The sequence below is a fragment of the Capra hircus genome, chromosome 6 (assembly GCF_001704415.2).
Source record: "Capra hircus breed San Clemente chromosome 6, ASM170441v1, whole genome shotgun sequence".
Lineage (NCBI taxonomy): Eukaryota > Metazoa > Chordata > Mammalia > Artiodactyla > Bovidae > Capra > Capra hircus.
The window spans coordinates 15,769,673-15,791,670 of record NC_030813.1 but is presented as its reverse complement, the minus strand read 5'-3'; the positions used below and the strand labels follow the sequence as shown (position 1 = coordinate 15,791,670).

General features: G+C 39.9%; 1 protein-coding gene across 1 annotated transcript in view; it reads left to right on the top strand.

Annotated features, from left to right (window-relative positions):
* EGF (epidermal growth factor) overlaps nt 1-21,998 on the top strand; it is an 89,734-nt gene that overhangs the window by 27,697 nt on the left and 40,039 nt on the right. Inside the window, 12 exon segments of the mRNA XM_018049910.1 lie at nt 1,376-1,573; nt 3,552-3,723; nt 4,498-4,593; nt 4,595-4,689; nt 4,692-4,722; nt 7,376-7,578; nt 13,067-13,092; nt 14,082-14,141; nt 19,061-19,143; nt 19,145-19,176; nt 20,211-20,281; nt 21,754-21,902. Of these exon segments, the coding sequence (XP_017905399.1) occupies nt 1,376-1,573; nt 3,552-3,723; nt 4,498-4,593; nt 4,595-4,689; nt 4,692-4,722; nt 7,376-7,578; nt 13,067-13,092; nt 14,082-14,141; nt 19,061-19,143; nt 19,145-19,176; nt 20,211-20,281; nt 21,754-21,902 (1,216 nt within the window).

Sequence of the window (21,998 nt, the reverse complement as noted above, 5' to 3'; positions counted from 1 at the left end):
TGGAGCATCACAGGCAAGCTCTATGTGAAGTCAGCTAGAATTTCTGCTGAAATTTCCAGAGAAAGGTATCAAATTCCCAAGCAAGTATTGAGTACTTGGGAGTCAAAATGGGTAGATGGTTATCACCTAGAACAGAACAGAGTCTCAGGTATGGGGTTAGGATACAGGGCAAGGCCTTGTAGAAATCAAGATGTCCAGTGAAATCCACTACTCAGATTTGGCAAATAAAAATATAGGCCACTCAATTACTTGAGTTTTGAATTTCAGGTAAGCAGGGAACAATTGTTAAAGGTAAAGGATGTCCCATGCAGTATGTATGCAATTTGAATTTAATTAGGTGTCCTAAATTTTATGGCTTCCCTGGTGGCTCAGAGGTTAAAGCGTCTGCCTCCAATGTGGGAGACCTGAGTTTGATCCCTGGGTTGGGAAGATCCCCTAGAGAAGGAAATGGCAACCCACTCCAGTATTCTTGCCTGGAGAATCCCATGGATGGAGGAGCCTGGTAGGCTACAGTATATATGCAATTTGAATTAAATTAGGAGTCCTAAATTTTATGTGGCAATGTTAACAGGAACAAACTATTTCAGAGCTTTCATGGATGGCATTTCAGTTTTTCCTGCTTCTGCCTAAGACCTCTAGGTTTCACCATGTTCTTCTCTGTCAGTAACCTGGAGGATCTATTCATAAGGTAAGACTAGAGGAGGGAGGGAGAAGGCAGTGGCCCCCCACTCCAGTACTCTTGCCTGGAAAATCCCATGGACGGAGGAGCCTGGTGGGCTGCAGTCCATGGGTCGCTAAGAGTTGCACACGACTGAGAGACTTCACTTTCACTTTTCACTTTCATGCACTGGAGAAGGAAATGGCAACCCACTCCAGTGTTCTTGCCTGGAGAATCCCAGGCACAGGGGAGCCTGGTGGGCTGCCATCTATGGGGTCACACAGAGTCGGACACGACTGAAGTGACTTAGCAGAAGAGGGAGAGATCCATTTCCCAAACAGTAATATCTGCAATTTTATTTCGATTTACATAATTAGATTTGACACTCATACAGACCCTCTGTATAATAGAATACAGTAGGTGGTTTTTCTTTGAACATACAATATTACTAAGCCAGGAAGTATCTTTCTCTTCAGTCGTTTTTCTTTTCATAATTTGGCAACATTCATTTCTTACAATCAATTTGTGGGATGATTTACAAAATTAACTGTGAACATCTACAGGCATTCTTTATCCTCTAAACAATGGTATTTATTTAAAATATAAAACCAGGACTTAAAAATTAATTCTGCTTGTGTTATTTGTCATGGGGAAGTATTTTGTCTAAATCAGATAAAAAAGCATTGAAAATACACTGTTTGGTTTCTTCCCATGCAGGTCTTGTGCCCTTCTTAATTTTCTCCCATGGAAATAGTATCTTTAGGATTGACTTGGAAGGAATGAATTACGAACAGTTGGTGGCAGATGCTGGCGTATCAGTGATCACGGATTTTTGTTACAATGAAGAAAGAATCTATTGGGTTGATCTACAAAGACAACTCTTGCAAGAAGGCAAGAGGTAAAGTACCGTTTCCTGTGTCATTTGAGGGATTTTTGAACAGGCTGTCAAAAATGATAAAGCAAAATTTGTTAGTATTCAGATAAATGAAAATTATTACAATGCAGATATGCAGCCAGCATATGTAGGTATTTAATCTGCATCTGTGCTGTCATGTTATTGAACAAGCCCATGCATGCGGCGTTGATATTCAGAAGTCCCCAAAGGAGAAAGTGAGGATGTCAATGTAATTTTGGAAAGATATAAGTTTAATAAGCCAGATCACCATTTAATGATTAAGACAGATTATTTGCATCATTATTTTCTATTCTAGTGGTTCTCAGCTGGTGGCAGTTTTGCCTCCAGGGACCTTTGGCAATGTCTAGAAACATTTTGGTCGTCACAACTAGAATGGAGAGAAGAGAGAAGGTGTTAGAGGCCAGAGGCACTGCCAACCATCCTACAATATATAGGACAGTCCCCCAAACAGATAATTATCAGGCCCTAAACATCAGTTGTGTTGAAGCTGAGAAGCCCTGTTTTATTTGTTTAAAATCTGGCATGGGTTTTTGCACCTGAAATTTAGGAAGAAAATTTTTTTTCTTCTCAAGGTATTTGCATGCTGGAAAAAAAAAATAAAGCAGGTGATATAGCAAAGACTTTGGTTCAAGAACATACAAAAGATCTTTAATCTTTCTTCTTCATTAGTAAAACCCTTAAATGAGTCCCAATAGGAATGTTTTCTCCTGGAAAGTGAATTATAGAGAGCAGGTGGCTTCATGTTCAGTATTTATCCTCAACAAAAAGTACACACTGTTTGCTTTTGTGTTTTTGTTTAATTTTTGTTTTTAAGCAAAATTTTCGCCCTCCTAAAGCCTTCAGTTAGGTGCTAATTTGTTTTATCACATCTCTAATACTTGCTAATCTCACTTTTAACAAAAATGGCCACTCATTACTCTCCAGCCATCTGTAGACTAGCTTCAAAATCTTGACTTTAAGAATCTGGAGGGTTTACTGTCACAAAAAAAAACTGGAAAAAACCATTAGATGGTTGGGAATTTGTGGCAAATCATTAGGAACAGATTGGCCTGGAGCCTAAAATCCACTTGTATTAGTCCGTCCTTTGGGTTAAAACATTGTTTATAGAAGATAACCATTAAAAAGCAAACAGTTTACCTGTGTGAATTAATATATTAGCAATTGATTAAATGGGTTGGCTAGATTACTTTGTATGAGATGTGGGAATAGCACAGATTCTGGAGACTGATTTCTGCCCAGCTCTGTGGCAGAGAACTGTGGGACTATTTCCACCACGGAAATTTGCTGTGGTGCAAACCAGGGCTTCCTCCTGTCTCTCACCCGCCACCCTGTTAGAGGACTGGTTTACTTGCACAGCCTGAAATGAGAAGAGGTTTAGTTAAGTTGTTTTTATCACAAGAAAATATAAAGAAAAGCCCTGCTATGAGGATCCTGGAGTCATAGCCGGAAGGGTGAGGGCTTGTAGAAAGAGCAGGACCTGGTGGAGGAGGTGCTAGAAGAAAAGTGGGCGCCCTAATGCAAAATCTACTTCATGACCCTATGCACAACCTCCAAGGCAGTCTTGCTAGAATTTAGCAAAGCTTGAAACTGGATTCAGGTGAGAATCTGGGAAATTCCACTGGCACATGGAATTGAATAGACTAACTGTAAGGTAAAATTGAAATTCGGCCATTACTGTAGTTAAAATTATTCACACATTATGACTGACTGCCTAATTTACATAAATAGAGAATACATTTTCATTTCAAAACTGTGATATAAATACTATGCCCAGAAATATTCACATGGGAGAATGAATATTGCTGCATCTGAACAATGGCACAGTATCTACAAATAGTTTATCATTTAAATAATTTTGGGAAAGTACAAAAATGACAATTACTTAAAACAATAAAGCTTGTTATATAAAATAAACAATTTTGTTGTGAATGAAGAAATAATAATAATTTTAAATTTTGGTTTTACAGAAAGTATGAGATATAAATAAAAATGTTTCAGGAATGGCAATAAATTGGATCAATGAAGAACTGATTAGGTCAAATCAACAGGAAGGAATCATTACAGTAACTGATATGAAAGGAAACAATTCCTGGGTTCTCTTAAGTGCCTTAAAATAGCCTACAAATACAGCAATTGATCCAGTAGCAAGGTAAATTCTGTTGGCTTTGGACATTGAAATATATTTCAAAATCTGATGAAAAGTCAAGGAATCGTAACATTTTGACTCAAAGGGGCCTCCTAATAGAGACAAAGACCCTCTTTTATGGTGCACAAACCCCATTTTCATTAGGGCATTTGCCTGGATTTCAACCGAAGCAGGCTTCCTCTACCAATAGCATCTTGACTACCAAGTGTAAGAAACGCAGCGGGAAGAAAGAGCCACCCCTATGGACCGTTGATAAGGGCCTTTTATTGGGCGGTCTCTCTAGGGCAGAACTCCCGGAGCAAGGGAGCGAAGGGGGTCTGCGAAGCAAAGGGAGTCTGCGAGGTGTGAGGGGTGGGGAAGGGTTTTATAGCCCCGGCCGGGCTCCCATATAAGGAAGAAAACGCAGGCTCAGCGGTGATTGGTGTCCAAGGGCTCCGTGTCGGCTCCTGATTGGACGGCTCGGATGTCGGCCCGCCTCCGGGGCTTGTCTGCGGCTCTCTGCCGGGACATGTCCCAACATGCCCAGACATGCCCAGGCATGCCTCAACACACCCGACCTTGCCCTGACCTTTCACCAAGGTTTCCCACTAGAGAAGCAAAATTCTCCTTCTAACTTGAAATCACATGGAATTGCAGTAAGTATCTGTTGAACTGAATTTTCATTCAAACAGTCAAACTTGTCCTGTGCAGACATCTGCGGACTAAAACACTGAGAGAGTCGACCACTTAAGTGGCCTGACACTCACTGAAGTGTCTCTGTGGTATGCTGGCCCTCAGGTTTATGTTTTGGTCTTCAAAGGTGGCTGGCAGCCTTCACAGAGCAGCTCTTGGTGGTATGGAAGTGAAGCTTCTGTTAGAGACATCAGGGAAAATCAGCTGTATCATTGGATGAGCTTGATAAGCGGCTCTTTTGGATTCAGTACCACAGAGAAGGAGGTGATCCTTGTATTTGTTCCTGTGATTATGACGGAGTTCTGTCCTTTTTAGCAAATACCCCCTGTGGTAAGTTTTGCTTTTGGTGTAAAATAAAACACTTGCCATTTGGAGTTTGTGTGATAAATAAATTTTATTTTTGTCAGCTAAACTGGTGTAGTGGTTTAGCACAGATTTGGGGGTCCAAAAGACTTGAGTTCAAGTCCCAGATATACTATTTATTAGGTGAGTGACTTAGATAGGTTGCATGACTTCTCTCATCCTGCTTCCTTTAATGTGGGTATTGGAGGATGGAGAGAACAGAAAGTGCCCACTGAATTGAAAAAGTATCTTGAGACTGAAAAAGAAGGCAGGCCACTCCATACAATCAGTGGATCAGTATATCTTTGGGTAACTTACAGGGTGGAATCAGGTGGAAATGATCCAAAAGCAATTGTAACTGCATACTGTGGCTTCCATACTGTGAAGGGGCTGTTGAGACAAGTTTATAGTTAACCTAGGGTCTAGGAGTACATACTTGGAAACAGAAAGTGCATTCCTAAGTCAAGAGTCATGAATGAGTAACTTAGTCTTGTGGGTGCTGGAAATACAACAGTGAAGGTCCTCATCACTTTTTGGTGACTAACAGAGCATAGAGACTACTCGATCCTAATGATTATTAAACCATATCTGTTGATTACAAGATGCACTGGAGAAGGAAATGGCAACCCACTCCAATATTCTTGCCTGGGAAATCCCGTTGACAGAGGAGCCCGACAGGCTATGGCCCATGGGTTGCAAAGAGTTGGACATAACTTAGCGACTGAACAACAACAATTAATTACAAAACCCTTGACAACAGAAGTTATTTGCTGCACAGAACAGTCCTGAGTAGGGTAGGGTCAGTGGAAAGGCAGGAGAAACTATACAGGCCTGATATGTTATCAATTAAGCTGACAGCCATACAGTGGGATAATTTGTTGTTGCCCAGTTGCTAGGTCATATCCAACTCTCTGTGACCCCATGGACTGTAGTATGCCAGGCTCCTCTGTTCCCACTATCTCCTAGAGTTTGCTCAAATTAATGTTCATTGAGTTGGTGATGCTTCCGAACCATCTCATCCTCTACTGCCCCTTCTCCTTTTGCCTGTACTCTTTCCCAGCATCAGGGTCTTTTCCAATGAGTCAGCTCTTCACATCAGGTGGCCAAAGTATTGGAGCTGCAGCATCAGTCCTTCTAGTGAATATTCAGTGTTGATTTCCTTTAGGACTGAGTGGTTTAATCTCCTTGCAGTCCAAGGGATTCTCAAGAGTCTTCTCCAGCACCACAGTTTGAAAAGCATCAGTTCAGCACTCAGCCTTCTTTATGGTCCAACTCTCATGTTCATATATGACTCCCGGGAAAACCATGGGCAAAGTAATATCTTTGCTTTTTAATATGCTATCTAAATTTGTCATAGCTTTCCTTCCAAGGAGCAATTGACTTTTTTTTTTCCTTTTTTAAAAAAATTATTTATTTTAGTTGGAGGCTAATTACTTTACAATATTGTAGTGGTTTTTGCCATACATTGATATGAATCAGCCATGGGTCTACGTGTGCTCCCCATCCTGAACCCCTCTCCTACCTCCCTCCCCATCCCATCCCTCTGGGTCACTTTTAATTTCATTTCATGGCTGCAGTCACCATCTGCAGTGATTTTGGAGCCCAATAAAATAAAGTCTGTCACTGCCTTCACTTTTTCCCCTTCTATTTGCCACAAAGTGATGAGACGAGAAGCCATGGTCTTAGTTCTTTGAATGCTGAGTTTCAAGCCAACTTTTTCACTCATCCTTCACCCTTTTATTAAGAGGCTCTTTAGTTCCTCTTCACTTTCTGCCTTTAGTATCTGCATATCTGAGGTTGTTGATATTTCTCCCAGCAATCTTGATTCTAGCTTTTGATTCATCCAGCCTGGCACTTCACATGATGTACTCTGCATATAAGTTAAATAGGCAGAGTGACAATATACAGACTTGTTGTACTCCTTTCCCAATTCTGAACCAATCAATTGTTCTATGTCTGCTTCTAACTGTTACTTCTTGACCCACATACAGGTTTCACAGGAAACAGGTAAGGTGGTCTGGCACTTCCATCTCTTTAAGAATTTTCCATTTTTTTTGTGATTCATTCAGTCAAAGGCTTTACCATAGTCAATGAAGCAGAAGTTTTCCAGTAGGAATAATAGTAGCACCTATTTCTTGAGATTATTGTGAAGATTAAGTAAAGAAATAAAAAAATAATAGAGTACTTGGCTTATAGTTTTCACAAGCTGGTTAGTTATTTTTAATTATTATGTCCTGTGGTTTGTAAAACATCTGTGTTTCATTTGATTTGCTATCTTGCCAGCAACTAATCTAGCTGCCTTTAGTGAGAGCAGAAATTAAGCCTGTGAAAGGGATGAAACCAAAAATCCACTCTTATCCTGTGTCTGTTTTCTTCAGTGTTTTATTTTCAGCACAATTACATGCTGAGTAGCAAAAAAATAAAAAAAGAGATATTGGATCTGAAGCTAAAAATATATCCTATTAATTCAGGTTATGGCTACATAAATACAAATTTAAACTTAATGTTTGTTTCTAACCCTAAATGAGAAACGATTGAAAATGTAGGTGATTAAAATTCAGACCGTAAGTTGAAGTGAAACTGTAATAAATCCAGGAAGAAATATTCTGCCATTCTTTATGCTTTTCTCCTGTTGTTTTAGGCACAACCTGCTTGCAGCCTCCCTCTTTGGTGATCGTATCTTCTATTCAACATGGAAAAAGAAGACAATCTGGATAGCTAACAAGCACACAGGGAAGGATATGGTTAAAATCACCCTCAACTCGTCATTTGTGCCACCCAGTGGAATTAAAGTGGTTCATCCACTCGTACAGCCCAAGGCAGAGGGTGATGCTTGGGCATCTGGTGAGTCATCTTACCTCAAACAAGGTCCGGCACGTAGTCCCCACTTCTCCACGTACTCAAGACAGACATTTAGGAGTCATCCCTAATTTCTCCCACTGCTGCTGCTAAGTCGCTTCAGTCGTGTCCGACTCTGTGCGACCACATAGACTACCTCACCCCAATTTTCAGCCTCCTGCCAAATCCTTTCCATGCTACATTCTAATATATCTCAAATGTCCATTTCTCTCTTCCACTGCCACCACCATAGTCCAAACAGCCAGCTTGTCTTTTCTGGCCTGTTGGAGCTGCCTCTTAATCTTTTCATGTTCTCCTCTTGCTTATAAATGGTAAATCTGCTGGGTTAAGTCCTCTACTTAAATTCCGTCAAAAGCTTTCCTTTGCAGTTAGATTGTAATTTAACATTTAACCAGGCCTATCACTATTTGACCAATTTGATTTAGCATTCTTTCCCCCTCCCCTCATTGGACTCTAACACAAAGCTTCACGTAGTTGCTCAGACATGCCAAGCAAGAGGGCACCGTGGATGTACATATTCAGGCTCAGCTCACTTTTGCCTCTCAAGGCCCACGAGCATTATCTGCCTTCTGAGCATTTCTACTTGGATTTCTTGCAAGTGCTTCAGGTACAGAAGGAATAACTGACTCACTCACTTTCCCTTCCATTCTGCCCAGCTCTTTTCCCTCCAGTGTCTGGTTGAAGACCTCCAGGTGTAGGCCTCGGTGAGTGGCATTTTATCTCCATATCCCCAGGCATAGATCCATCCCTGTGAGATCACTCTCCACCTCCTAGCAATTCCACCACCTACCGTCTTGTGCCCCTCTCTGCAGCTCTCCATCCCTGGGGTCCACTTCATTAGTGTCCCTGACTCCCTCTGCCATGCTGCAGGGGACATCACCCTTCAAAAAGGAGAACCCAATCTTGTCATTCCTGGGTTAAAACACTCTCAGTTGCTAGTAATAAAACCCAGTGTCTTTTTTATTGAACTGGCTCCCCAGGGCCCCTGTTTGTTTCTCAGTTTCATTTATAGTCAGGGCTGCAGCCATCCTCAAAGTTTTGATTTTTCTCTGACCCTAGGAGGCACACTTGCTCTCTCCTCCAGCCTTTCAGCATGATTGGGAACATGGTTTCTCCTTTTTTTTTTGGCTGCACAGCTTGCAGGATCTCCGTTCCTTGACCAGGGATTGAACCCAGGCTGAGATAGTGAAAGCCATGAATCCTGATCACTGTTCCCTGGTGGTTCAGACGGTAAAGAATCCGCCTGCAGCGCAGGAGACCTGGGTTCAATCACTGGGTCAGGAAGATCCCCTGGAGTAGGAAATGGCAACCCATTCCAGTGTTCTTGTCTGGGAAATCCCATGGAGAGAGAGCCTGGCAGGCTACAGTCCACGGGGTCACAAAAAGCTGGACATGACTGAGCAATGAACAATTTCTTTGACTTTCTTTCAGGCTACCAGGGAACTCCCTGGGAACACTCTCTCTCATTCACAGCAGTGACTTACTCTTCATCCTCTAAGAAATATTAATAGCTCCAATATCTCCTTTCAGGAACCCCTTCCCTGACCAGCTCACTGGAGCCTCAGTAGCTCTTTTTAGAAAATAGCAGATTTCCCATCACAGAGCACCTATCATGGTTTGCTATAATTGTCTGACTTCCTCAGCTTTCTTAGTCCTGTGAGGACAGAGAATACATCTCTCCATTGTATTTCCAGTGCCTAGAGGACATTTAATAAACTGTAGTAGGAAAAAAAAAAATTACAAAAACACCCTTTGACACCTTCTCCCCTAAATAATACCACAAGGAACAAGTTCTAAAGATATTTAATATCTGAGTACATGCTGCCTTCCTTACACGTTATAAGCCCTACCCCCACCCTTGGCCAGATAGTCTTCAGGGGGCTGCTCCCTTTTGTATATTATGAATGAATCCCAGTGTTTTAAATCAATTTTCTCTGCAACAGATCTTTGCAGCTCAGCTCTGTGTTGTGCTTTAGTCACCCAGTCATGTCTGACTCTTTGCGACTTCATGGACTGTATAGCCTGCCAGGCTCCTCTGTCCCTGGGGTTCTCCAGGCCAGAATACTGGAGTTGGTTACTATGCCCTCCTCCAGGGGATCTTCCCTGGAGGGTTTGAACCCAGGTCTCCCTCATTGCAGTAGGATTCTTTACCATCTGAGCCACTAGGGAAGCTCTAGTGAGAGTCTTTTTCAATCTTTTAGACTCTCTTGTGCTTCAGAGACTTTTTTTTTTTTTTTTTAATTCCTTAGTTAAGTGGTCTAGGTTTCAGGGAAAATATCTGGGCTAGGAATAATAGATTTGGGGATCACATAGGCTGCTGAATAGGAGATAAAATAGAAAAATGGCACAGGTTGTAGTGCTCTTAGAAATAATAGTAATAGGTCATGACCATAGAATGGATGCAGAATGATCTGCTCTTAGCTATGTTATCTCATTTAATCTTAGTATTAGTCGCTCAGTCGTGTCCGACTTTTTGCGACCCTATGGACTGTAGCCCGCCAGGCTCCTCTGTCCATGGGATTCTCTAGGCAAAAATACTGGAGTGGGTTGCCATTTCCTCCCCCAGGGGACCTTCCCAACTGTACATAAAGGAGACTTCATTAATGTGCATTAGAGGATACCCCAGGTTAACTTGTTATAGGAAACTGTCTCTTAAGTCTTTAAATTCTATACCTCTGGTTGGCCGATTGTTTCTTTATTTAGGTTTTAAGATGAATGACCTGGGGCTATTTATTTCTATCCATCTGATTGTGAATCTAAAGGCACAGTTGAAATGTCTATTTTTCATGCTATCCTCAGAAGAGACTGCTACAAATCTACTCTATGATTCTTGTTCTTTTCAGCTTACAATACAAATAGCTTATTTATTTTTTGCAACCTATGTCTTATAATAAAGCAGTGCTGAAAAATTAAATAGAAGAATGTTCAGTTGCCATATAGGCTACGAAAACGATTTTCTGGTGGTGATTTTTAAGCTTGATTCTAAATAGATTTATGAAGAATGGCACTTGGAAGACGTGGCTCAAATTTTGCTATTTAAGCTATCTTGAAATTATAGGCTCACTCTCCCTAAAATTTCAAAAAGCGTAGAGCTTAGGCTCTTAAGGGTATAGCAGTGATAAAAGCTTTCATAGTCATTTCTAAAAAGCAACATTTCATAGTTTTCTGACTCCAGTGGTTCTCTAATATATTTAACCTTAAAGTGAAAGTGAAGTTGCTCAGTCATGTCTGACTCTTCAAGACCCCATGGACTGCAGCCTACCAGGCTCCTCTGCCCATGGGGTTTTCCAGGCAAGAGTACTGGAGTGGGTTGCCATTGCCTTCCACCCTACAAATCACGTGATTATTAGTGCCATTTTATAGATTAAAAGCTGAGGTTCAGCAATGTCACAAATGCTTGTTTAAGGTCACGCTGGGGTAGACCTGGAATTTGAACCCAGGCAGACTGACACCATGCTGCCTCCTCAAATTTACTCTCGCTATTGTCTATAATTTCATATCTTAGATTTGCCTTGCTTGTTTTGGGAAAATCTGTAATTTGGCATATTCTTGTCTATCCATGGCATGCTTGTGGTTAAAAGCTTCCATTTACACAGATCAATGGGACCCAAATCTTATTTTTTCTTTTAAAAATGTTTTCTATTTAGGAACTCAGGAAATCAATCTCTCTCTCACACGCCCACGCACGCAGAGTCTCTCTCTCTCTCTTTCTTCTCCTCTGGCTCTCTGAAAAGAGACTGACTTGATCTCACATTTTCGTTGTCATGAGTAAACTAATGAGGCAACAGTGGTCTTGTGGCTGCCCTGACAGCTGTACAATTACAGCCATCCCTCTGTACCCGTGGGGATTTGTTCCAGGATTCTCGCCAACATTAAATCCAAGGCTGCAATAGTCCCTTATAAAAAACAGAATAGTACTTGCATATTACCTAAGATCCTTATACTTTAAATTATCTCAAGATTACTTATCATACATAATACAATGTAAATACTGTGTAAATAGCTGTAAATGCAATGTAAATCCTATGCAAACCATTGCAGGTGCACGGCAAATTCAAATTTTGCTTTTTGAAACTTTATAGAATTTTTAAAAAGAATACTTTCAATCCATGGTTGGTTGAATCTGCAGATGTGGAATGCACAAACATGAAAGGCAGATTGTATATGAATCTCAGAGCCAGGGTGGGAACTTTGCATATAATGTTAATGACATTATTTCAAGTTCAACATTTGGGGAATTTGCAACTATAGTTTTGCTGCTCACAGATGTTCTTTTATAAAAGGTGCAAATAATTCTGCATTCTTCTGTAATTCTTTAAAATGTTTCCAGTTTAAAATTCATAAGAGAATTTCAAGAGCATATTCTTTAGAAAATATAGGACATCTGTCATAAACAGTATTTAAAATACTTTGCATTCATTTCATGCACAGAAATATTTCTGAATGTCATTAATTCGGAGAGGAGAATTGCTTCTGCCTAAAATGGTGGGCTGCAGTCCATGGGGTCGCTGAGGGTCGGATACGACTGAGCGACTTCACTTTGACTTTTCACTTTCATGCATTGGAGAAGGAAATGGCAACCCACTCCAGTGTTCTTGCCTGGAGACTCCCAGGGACAGGGGAGCCTGATGGGCTGCTGTCTGTGGGTTCGCACAGAGTCGGACACGACTGAAGCGACTTAGCAGTAGCAGCAAAAATGTACTTGTTTATGAAAGAAGCTAGTGTAGCTAAAGCTGTCCAGGTGCAACTCTGATTCATTTTGATTATGTCATTGCTAGGGTTTCTACTATAAAACCTTGGGGGTTTTGTGAAACTTCTAGAAAAGAATCATCCTAGATATATATGTATCTTTTTTCATGTAGTTTTTCTGAAATGTGAAAATTGTGGTAAAATACATATAAAATTTATCATCTTAGTTTTTTGTTTAACTGTGCCGTGTGGCATGCAGGATCTTGGTTCCCTAACCAGGGATTGAACCCATGCAGTGGAAGTACAGAGTCTTAACCACTGGGTCACAAGCGAAGTCCCTCATCTTAACCACTTTTAGTGTACAGTTCAGTGGCATTAAGTTCACTTATGGTTTGTGTGTGTGTATGTGTAAGCAACCATCACCACCATTCATCTCTGTAAATGTTATCATCTTGTAAAACTGAAACTCTCCACCCTTTAAATAACAACTGCCCATTTCTGTCTCTCCTCGGTCCCTGGCTCCCACCATTCTATTGTTCTTTCTGTTTCAAGGATTTTGACTCCTACTCTAAGTACCGTCTATAAGTGTAATCATGCAGCATTTCTCTCTTTGTGACTAGTCTATTTTACTCAGCATGATGTCCTTAAGCTGCATCTATTTTGTAGCATGTGTTAGAATTTTTTTTCCTTTTTAAGCCTGAATAATACCCCATTGCATGTATATATTCCATTTTACGTACCCATTTACCCATTGATGAATAATTGGGTTTCTTCCACCTTTTAGCTATTGCGAATAATGCTGCTAAAAATGTGGGTATACAAATTTCTTTTTGAGACCCTGCTTTTAATTCTTATAAACATATAGTCAGTAGCGAATTACTGGATCACATGGTAATCCTGTTTTCAGTTTTTGAAGGCACGTGACACTGCCTTCCACAGCAGCTGCATCATTTTACCTTCCTACTGACAGAGCACGGGGCCTCGTTTCTCCATGTCCTTGCCTACACTTATATTCTGTTTTCATAGAGTTTAAATGATCAATTTGAGTACCCAAATCTGTTATTTCTTCTAGACACCTTAGCAAATTGTGGATTTCTATATCTTCCTAACATTTATAGATATAGATATTTTCTTAATGATAAGGATCACATTTGCAAAGATTACACACCACTGGGGCAAGAATAGGACTGATTTGAGGCAAAGCTGGTTTTTTTTAACGCAAGTTTGCCCTGACACCAAATGGCTGCCATTTGAAAGGCCTTTTAAATACTTTGAATAGCTCTTTTATCATTTTTTCTATCTTTCTTGCCGTTGTCTCTTCTTGTTTGGTTTCCATATGCCTCGCTGTGGCCTCTGTTTATTCTCTGAGGCTTTTCCCTGCCATTTGTTTGTTGAGGAATCCAGATCTTGTCCCTTAGAATTTCCCACATTCTGGCCTTTACAGATTCTATCCCATGGTATCATTTAGCCTGACTGTGTATAAACTGGCAGTTTTGGCCTAGAAGCCTGATCAGATTCAGATTTTTTGCAAGAGTACTCTATAGGTGGTACTGCAAGTAGTACTGGGTGCTGCTAGCAACCAGGCCAGAGGGCACGTAGTGGCGGGGTCTCCATTCTCCTTGTGATGCTCAAAGATAGGTCAGGGATTTAGGTGTTACCAGCCCAGTCAGTCCATTGTAGAGTTTCCTCTCAGCCTTTCATATAATGGCTTTACAAGGTATTGATTATCATTGTCTAGAGCCATTTTTTCATTAGAAGGTTGATGTAATGACATTCTAATTCTATTACTGCTTTATTAGTTGAAGAACTTTTCCAATCAGGTATATGATTTCCCCGAGGAGCATCTTTTATTAAAAAAGGTAAATTAAATGCTTGATTTAATCTTTCTCTTACTTTATCTGTTTTCAGAATAAAGGGTTAGTGTATCCTCCAGAGGTGACCTTTTTATTTTTTTTTTTGTAAGGCATCTTTATAAATTCAAGGATGTAAAAAATATTTAACATGTTTTTATTCTTTGCAGTTATCATTTTCGCACTCTACATTATGCCATCTTTCTTCAAGAAGAGTCGTGGCGTGAGGATATGGTGGTGGGAAAAGTGACCAGTAACTAACCCTTAGTGGTCTGCAGTGCTGGGCCGAGGCTGCGTCTGGGCTCAGCAAGAAAGAACTCTGGAATCATGCAGCCACTTGCCTTGTGGGGAGAGAAGTGAGGGGTGGCAGTGAGGAGATGGGCAGAGGCCTGCACACCATCATCGTGTTGTGGGCGGGCCAAGCTCCTCAGAAACAGGTCTAAAGTACACAAAGACCGAGTGGGCCTTTAGTTAAGGCTCTTCTGTGAGTGAGAGGCTTTCATTTTTTAACTGCTCAGAGGCTATTGATTTGTTTACTTTCTGGTTCTTAGGTTTAGATGGATAATGATACCAAGTAGCTAAATTCTGGCTAAGTGATTTCCTACTATAATTAGGAATTGCAATAGCACAGAATAACTTTTCTTGTTTCTTCCTCTTTCTTTCTTATTAACAAAGAACTCCTATATTATACTGTTTGCGAAGTTTTTTGAGCAAGGTGAGTGAGCCATTGATTCAGGAAACTCACTAATGAAATAGACAATAAATAAAACAAAAATCATGGACATTTATAGAAAAATATACTAGGTACATATAATTTACATATTATATAAAAATATAGTATAACATCTGTTAATATGTTAATAACTGATATATATCAGTAAATGGTATATATTAATATATAATATCACTAATATAAATGTGTTTTTCTACAAAACCCATTGTTCTATATACATACATAAGTATACATATATACATGTACACATACACACATGTTATCTGTATTAAAGAGATGGGGTGTATCACTGAAGACTGGAATTTGAGTCCCAGTCCTACCCCTTATTATCTATATGTGATCTTTAAGATACTATTTCATAATCTATAAATGAAGGCAATAATTGCTGTACATAGCTCAAGGGCTTGTTATGAAAATATACATGTGACAATATAAATGCTTTATAAAACATTATTCAAATTTTGTAACCATTGGGGCTGCTAAATATTTAGTTACAAGAACGACTCAAGTGAATGGTTTCAAATGGAAGAGACTGGAAAGGCTTTGTTGATGATGTGAATCTGACACTGAATTTGAGGTTGAGAAAAAGGTGTGATCAGTGGAAAGAAGCAGGCTTGGGAATCCCACGTGTGTTGTTTCAAAACTGGCCCAAGGTAAAAATCTATAGTTTTCTTGGCTGTAGCAAGGCTCATGAGGGTGTGCTGGACAGTTATTGAAGGCGCAGTTGGGGGTGGACATTAAATTGCATGATTAAGAAGCTTTAATTTGATCTCAGAGGTAATCAGGCTGCACTGCTGAGCTCCAGGAGGGGTGTTATCTGAGGTCAGCAGCAGCATTCTGAGTGCTGGCTTCAACCTAATTTGAGGCTAAAGCACAGCAGAAGATTAAGGAGATTAAGCAAAATGCAGCTCTCAATCCTCTATTTTGCCACTTCCTAAAATGGCTTTTAGGTTTTGAGTGTCTGAATTCAGGTCACTTCATTAGCACAACCATTCAGAGTAGAATAGTGATTGCTTTTCTCATATGTTCACCATTGAATAATATCGTATATTTTTAATAAGTATCAGTAAAACCATCAGCATTGGTATAGTAAAAAGAGTACTGACCATCTGTTTTGAGTTCTAACTCTGAGGTTGACTGGATATTCAAGGAAAAGCCGAAGAAGGGAGTTAAGTTGCAGGTTTCACTAGCACAGATTTTTGTGCATGTATTCCAGATATTTGTAGCTCCCCTGTGTGGTGAAAGGCACCAGGTTAGGTGCTACTTGGACTATAAATGTGAATGGGATACGTGCCATATCTTCAAAAGCTTATTGATTAATGAAAAAGAGATACATATATGCACATGCATATACATATAGAATTGTGGTGATAAGGGCAATGTTAATGATGAATAAACACACAAAGAGCAAGTAAGAGGTAACAGAAAAGTACAAGAAGAAAAGAGATAAATAACAATGGATATAGATGAAAGAGCAATTTCCTATACCCTATACACTCACTGTTTTCCTCGTAAGTCAGTTTGAATATCCCTTAACATTTATAAGCAGTAATTAAGGTTTGAGAATCTTTAAAGATGTAAACTTGGAGGAATTTACAACAAACATCTGATTTGGTATAGAACCATAATGTTTTTTCAGTGAGAGATTTCAGGAGCTATCTTCTTCAACACTTTTATTTCATGGAAACTGAAGTCAAAGAGATAAAGTGATTTTATATAAAAGCAGTACTGAGACAGAACTCAGTTTTCCCAACTCTTAAGTTCAGTGGCCATCTATCATGCTTGGTTTGGAAAGATTTGTATAAAAGATATTTATAGGAAGCATGATCCCTCAATTTTTTGTTACCTCAAGAAAGTGGTAGCACTTTGGTGCTATTAAAAGGCTGGATCAGACCTTGCTGGATTTTTGTTGATCCTTACTTGTAAATATTATAAAAAGTACAGTTAAAACAATCACATGCTCTTTTTTAGAAATTGAAGTAGGTGCATTTTGTCTCCAATACGTCTTTGAGTTTCTGACTTTAGTCACTTACTTTAAAAACTGGGATCATTTGGTTCTTAATTTTCTTAATTAAAATGTTGATATGGGAAGCATGTAGGAACATGAACAATGTACTAAATGTGTAATTGGCATAAAAACTGTGGACAAGAAACAAAAATTTTGGAATCAATATCCAAAACTATTCTATGTAAATCTTACCTGACTTAGTAGGTAGTATTGCAGTAGTATTAAATAATCAGAAATATTGTGCTTTTAACTCTATCAAGAGATCTGAGTAAACAAGTTTAAAACGACCAGAGAAATAACACAGATTAGCTAAAAGGTGTCAGTAACTTAGGTGAAAGTGGGGTGCTCCCTTAGCATATTAGGCCAGTGTTTCTTAAAGTGTACTGTGGAGACTCTTACCATCAGAGTTGATGTAGATTCTGGTGAAGATGAGCCTTTCCCTTCATTTATCAGGTCAGAATCTCTAGTAGGTGACATGCCCCCCACGATATCTCAATGTACATTAGAAACATTTTCAATGGGACAAGACTATGTTTTCAACATGTGATGCTTTGGGCTTCTCAGGTGGCTCAGGGGTAAAGAACCTGCCTGTCAATGCAGGAGACCTGAGTTCCATCCACAGGTTGGCAAGATCCTCTGGAGAAGGAAATGACAACCCACTCTGGTATTCTTGCCTGAAGAAGCCCATGGTCAGAGGAGCCTGGCAGGCTACAGTCCACAGAGTTGCAAGGAGTCGGACACAGCTTAGTGACGTATGCACGTGTGATGGTTTGTTGGTCAAGGAATGTGTTTAGTAACTTGAAGGAGAAGGAAAGGGGCAGAGTCAGGGTTAGGTGCCATCATTCTAGGTACTAATAGATGAACAGAGACCAGGGAAACAAACCTACATGGAGGACAGCTTAGGCCTCTCACACTGCCGTGCGTAGGCTCTCACTGACTTGTTGCTTGTTTCTTTCACAGAAGGCTGGATTTTCAGTGGTCCTTTTCGTAGGTCCTTGGCTCCTCACATTACTCAGGCTGTCACTGATCTCAGTTATGCCAGGACTCCTGGTCCATGGCCCCAGTCCTCTTCCCCTGCCATCTCCTATTGCCAGAGCTCTGGCCTCCAAAATGCACCTTGAGAGCTGCCCTCAAACTCAAGCTTATCCCATAGTATTTCATAAAATCATTAAAATTGGTAGGAAAAAAAATGAGCAAATTGTGAAAAGGGATATATGTGTTGCCAGTTTAGCCCAGGACTCTGATGACCGAAGGTGCCAAGTTGGCCATTTGTTGTTCAGTGTATTTGGCTAATTTAGCCCAAGAGCCTACCTCACTGAGCAGATTTTACTACGCACTCTGGCTATTTTATGAAACAAGGAATGCTGGCAGCAATAAACAGAAATCTGAGGATACGACATATGGCAATGGAATATATTGTCTGAAATATGCTGTTCTTTACATAATGACCCTAAAAATAAATAAATATATAGATCTGACCTGCAAATATTATACTTAAGAAAACGTGTTCTTAATTTTGTACCTTTTTTGCTTCTTAAACATACTTCATTTCCAGCATTTTCAACAAGAAACAGCATCAGAAAAACAAAAAAAATTTGTTTTGTGCCTTGTTTTTTTAAATAAATACATAAATACATATTTTCATAAAAGCAGGTCAAAAAGATAAAGCTATTAAGTTGTACTTAGTGTTTATAACCCAAAGAATGACATTTCCATTTAATTTTATGTCCTAACCTGAGAACTAGGACTTCCCTGTTTGTTCAGACAGTAAAGAATCTGTCTGCAATGCAGGAGACCTGGGTTCTGTCCTTGGGTCAGGAAGATCCCCTCGAGAAGGGCATGGCAACCCACTCTAGTATTCTTGCCTGGAGAATCTCACAGACAGAGCAGACTGGGGGGCTATACAGTCCACGGGGTTGCAAAGAGCTGGACAAGCCTGAGCTACTAACATACATACTTTGTTCACTCTGAGAGCTACTGTGGGAGGAGTGCAATTAGAGAAATAAGTGGGCTTTGGAATGCTGAGTAGTCTGGGCTATGGTTTGACCCTAGAGCAGCGCCACCACTGTGAAACAACACTCCTGCTGATGTCGCAGGAAGATTGGAGTTCTTAAGAACCAGGCAGGGATCATGTAGCATCCCTGTCAAAACACACCTCTGCTCCAAATTAACTGTCTTCTCTTTTAGATCAGAAACTGCAAAGTGAAGAAAGGTAACTGCAGCCGCAGCATGTGTGAGCAAGAGCCTAAGTCCCAAGTGTGCATGTGTGCACACTTTAAGCCAAGATGGAAAGAACTGTGAAGGTAATCTGTGGTGAGCAAGCTCAGCTCAGTTTAGCCAGTGGCTGGTCTTCAGTGGGTCATCAAGAGCTTCAGTGTGAAACCAAATTAAAATTTCCTCATATTTCCCCCCCAGAAAAGGAATGTTATTTTTCCCCCCAGTTTTAAGTGTTTGTAGCACTTTCAGCTCTCCTTTATATCTTCTGTTCCTAGATCAAATACTTTCAGAGGCTTCGCAGGGATGAGTATAAGGCAGGAATTCTCTGAGTGGACTCCATGGACCACCGTGGTTTGGTTTGACGGTGTGCAAAATGTCAGTATTGTCAAGTTTTTTAGCTCTCATAAGAGATCCTCAAAGAGTATGTGATTCCCGCATCTCATCACGTAACCGTTTGTTCAGAATCTTGAGACTGTGCCAGGGCCAGTTATGTTAGGCTTTTCCTGTTTTGAGACTCCAGACTCAATGTAATGAACCTAGGGAGAAATGCTGTGTCCCTTCTCCTGGGATGGCCAGTGAAGTACTGACAAAAAGAATTCAGTGGAATTAGTTGGGGTGAGACTTTAGGTAAACCTGGGATCTGCCTGTTAATTGTGGCTCCCTGCTTTCATGGGACCAGTAGATGAGCGCCATTGCGTAGAACAGTGATCTGGAAGGCTGGGTTTTGGCCAGACTAAAACTGCTGGGGAATGTTCCCACCTTCAGGTAAAGGGCCCCTGTCAGCATTGAGAAGGCTGAAGAGCAGAGCATGGGATGTCTTATCCTTGTCAAGGTCCTTTCTTAATGGCTATATCTTTTCAGGGGAAATAGTGCTACTTTATCCCAAGAGTAATTTTGATAAGAAAATCTATATTTGAAAGAATAAACTGTGACAGTTTAAATGGCGGCTTTCAGGATACTTGAACTTTCTTTCACCCCTTGTCAGAGTAGCAAAAACTGTCTTGCTACAGTTATAGCAGGTAGAGGTGTGAGATACCCTACAGATTGCTGACATATTAATGATACTACAATTTATTTTCAAAAATTACCTTCTGACTGTTTTGCTGTTGCCATGGTGTAGATGTCAGTGAGTGTGCTTCTCGGAATCATGGCTACACAGAGGACTGTGAAAATATCCCTGTTTTTATTCTTGTACCTGTTTGATAGTCTGCATACTAAACTGAAAAGGAACTTTGTACTTGCAGGGTATGTTCTGTTGAACAAAACTGATAATTTAAAATGAAATTATATATTGTTAGAGATGAAAGGAACGTTAGCAAATATCTCATCTGATTTTGTGATTTTTATAGCTGAGAAAATTGAGATTAAATGACTTAAATGAACCATGCACACTGTTATTAGGAATGTAAATTGGCACAACCACTGTGGAAAACACTATGGAGAGTTCTCAATAAACTAAAAATAAACCCAGCAATATAACCCAGCAATTCCTCTCCTGGGTATATATCGGAAAAAAATAAAAATACTAATTCAAAAAAATACATGCACCCCAATGTTCATTGCAGCATTATTCACAATTGCCAAGATATGGAAGCAACTAAGTATCCATCGACAGATGAATGAATAAAGATGTGGTATAAATAAATAAAACAATATAATAATAAGCCATAAAAAATGAAAATTTGCCATTTGCAACCACATGGATGGATATGGAGGGTATTATGCTAAGTCAAATAAGCCAGACAGAGGAAAAAAATACTATATGATATAACTTATATGTGGAATCTAAAAAAATACAACAAACTAGTGAATATAACAAAGAAGAAGCAAGCTCACAGATGTAAAACAACAAACTAGTGATTCCCAGTAGGGAGAGGGAAGTGGGGAGGGGCAATATAGGGGAAGGGAATTAAGAGGTTTAAACTATTATGTACCATGTAAAATAAGCTACAAGATACACTGTACAACACAGGGACTATAGCCAGTATTTATAGTAACTATAAGTGGAACATAAACTTTAAAAATGGTGAATCACTATATTAAATACCTGCAACATATAATATCATACATCAGCTATACTTCAATTTAAAAAATATACAAATAAGTAAAATGATTTAACCAAGGTGATCAAACAAATAAATGCCAAACAGGGAGATGAAGCCTTGTGCCCTGACTTGCAGTGAAATGGAGTCCTGTAGATCAAGCCGTGGAAGATAAACCTCAGCTTACAGCCCCCATTAAACTGCTCATCTTTGCTCCCTTTCAGACTGTAGCAGCCGTTAGAGTTTAAATATGATGGCTTTGTTATTTTCCAGTGATTAAAGGTGAGCAAACTACCTGGAATAGAAATACGTGCCAGGCACAAGGCTAAGGGTGTGTGTGTGTGTGTGTGTGTGTGTGTGTGTAAAATTAATGCACTTGATAGCATTATTCCCATTTTGCCAATAAGGAAGCTGAGCTTCTGAGACATTGAGTAATTTGCTTAAGTTTATACACATCTGGGAAGCAGCAGAGAGAGAGTTCAGTTCCAGGTGCATTTATCTCCAAAGCCAAGCTCTGAATGATTATACTGTATGATACAAAGATTTACTAACCCTGTTTGTATATATTCCACGTTAAGTTTTTAAACATATCAGACTGTAGGCCTGTGTTCTCTTTCGTAGATATACTTTGCCCATACAGTCCTGAAGTGGATAGAAAGAGCTAATATGGATGGTTCCCAGCGAGAAAGGCTTATCGAGGAAGAAGTAGGTTTAGCAGAAGGTCTTGCTGTTGACTGGATTGGCCGTAAACTCTACTGGACAGACAGAGGGTATGTGTCCTCTTTTGTTGCTAAGTCACATGGGATGGGAGTGATGGATATGCAGTACAGTTGGCCTCCTCCTTCACTTGAAGAACAGGAAGATAT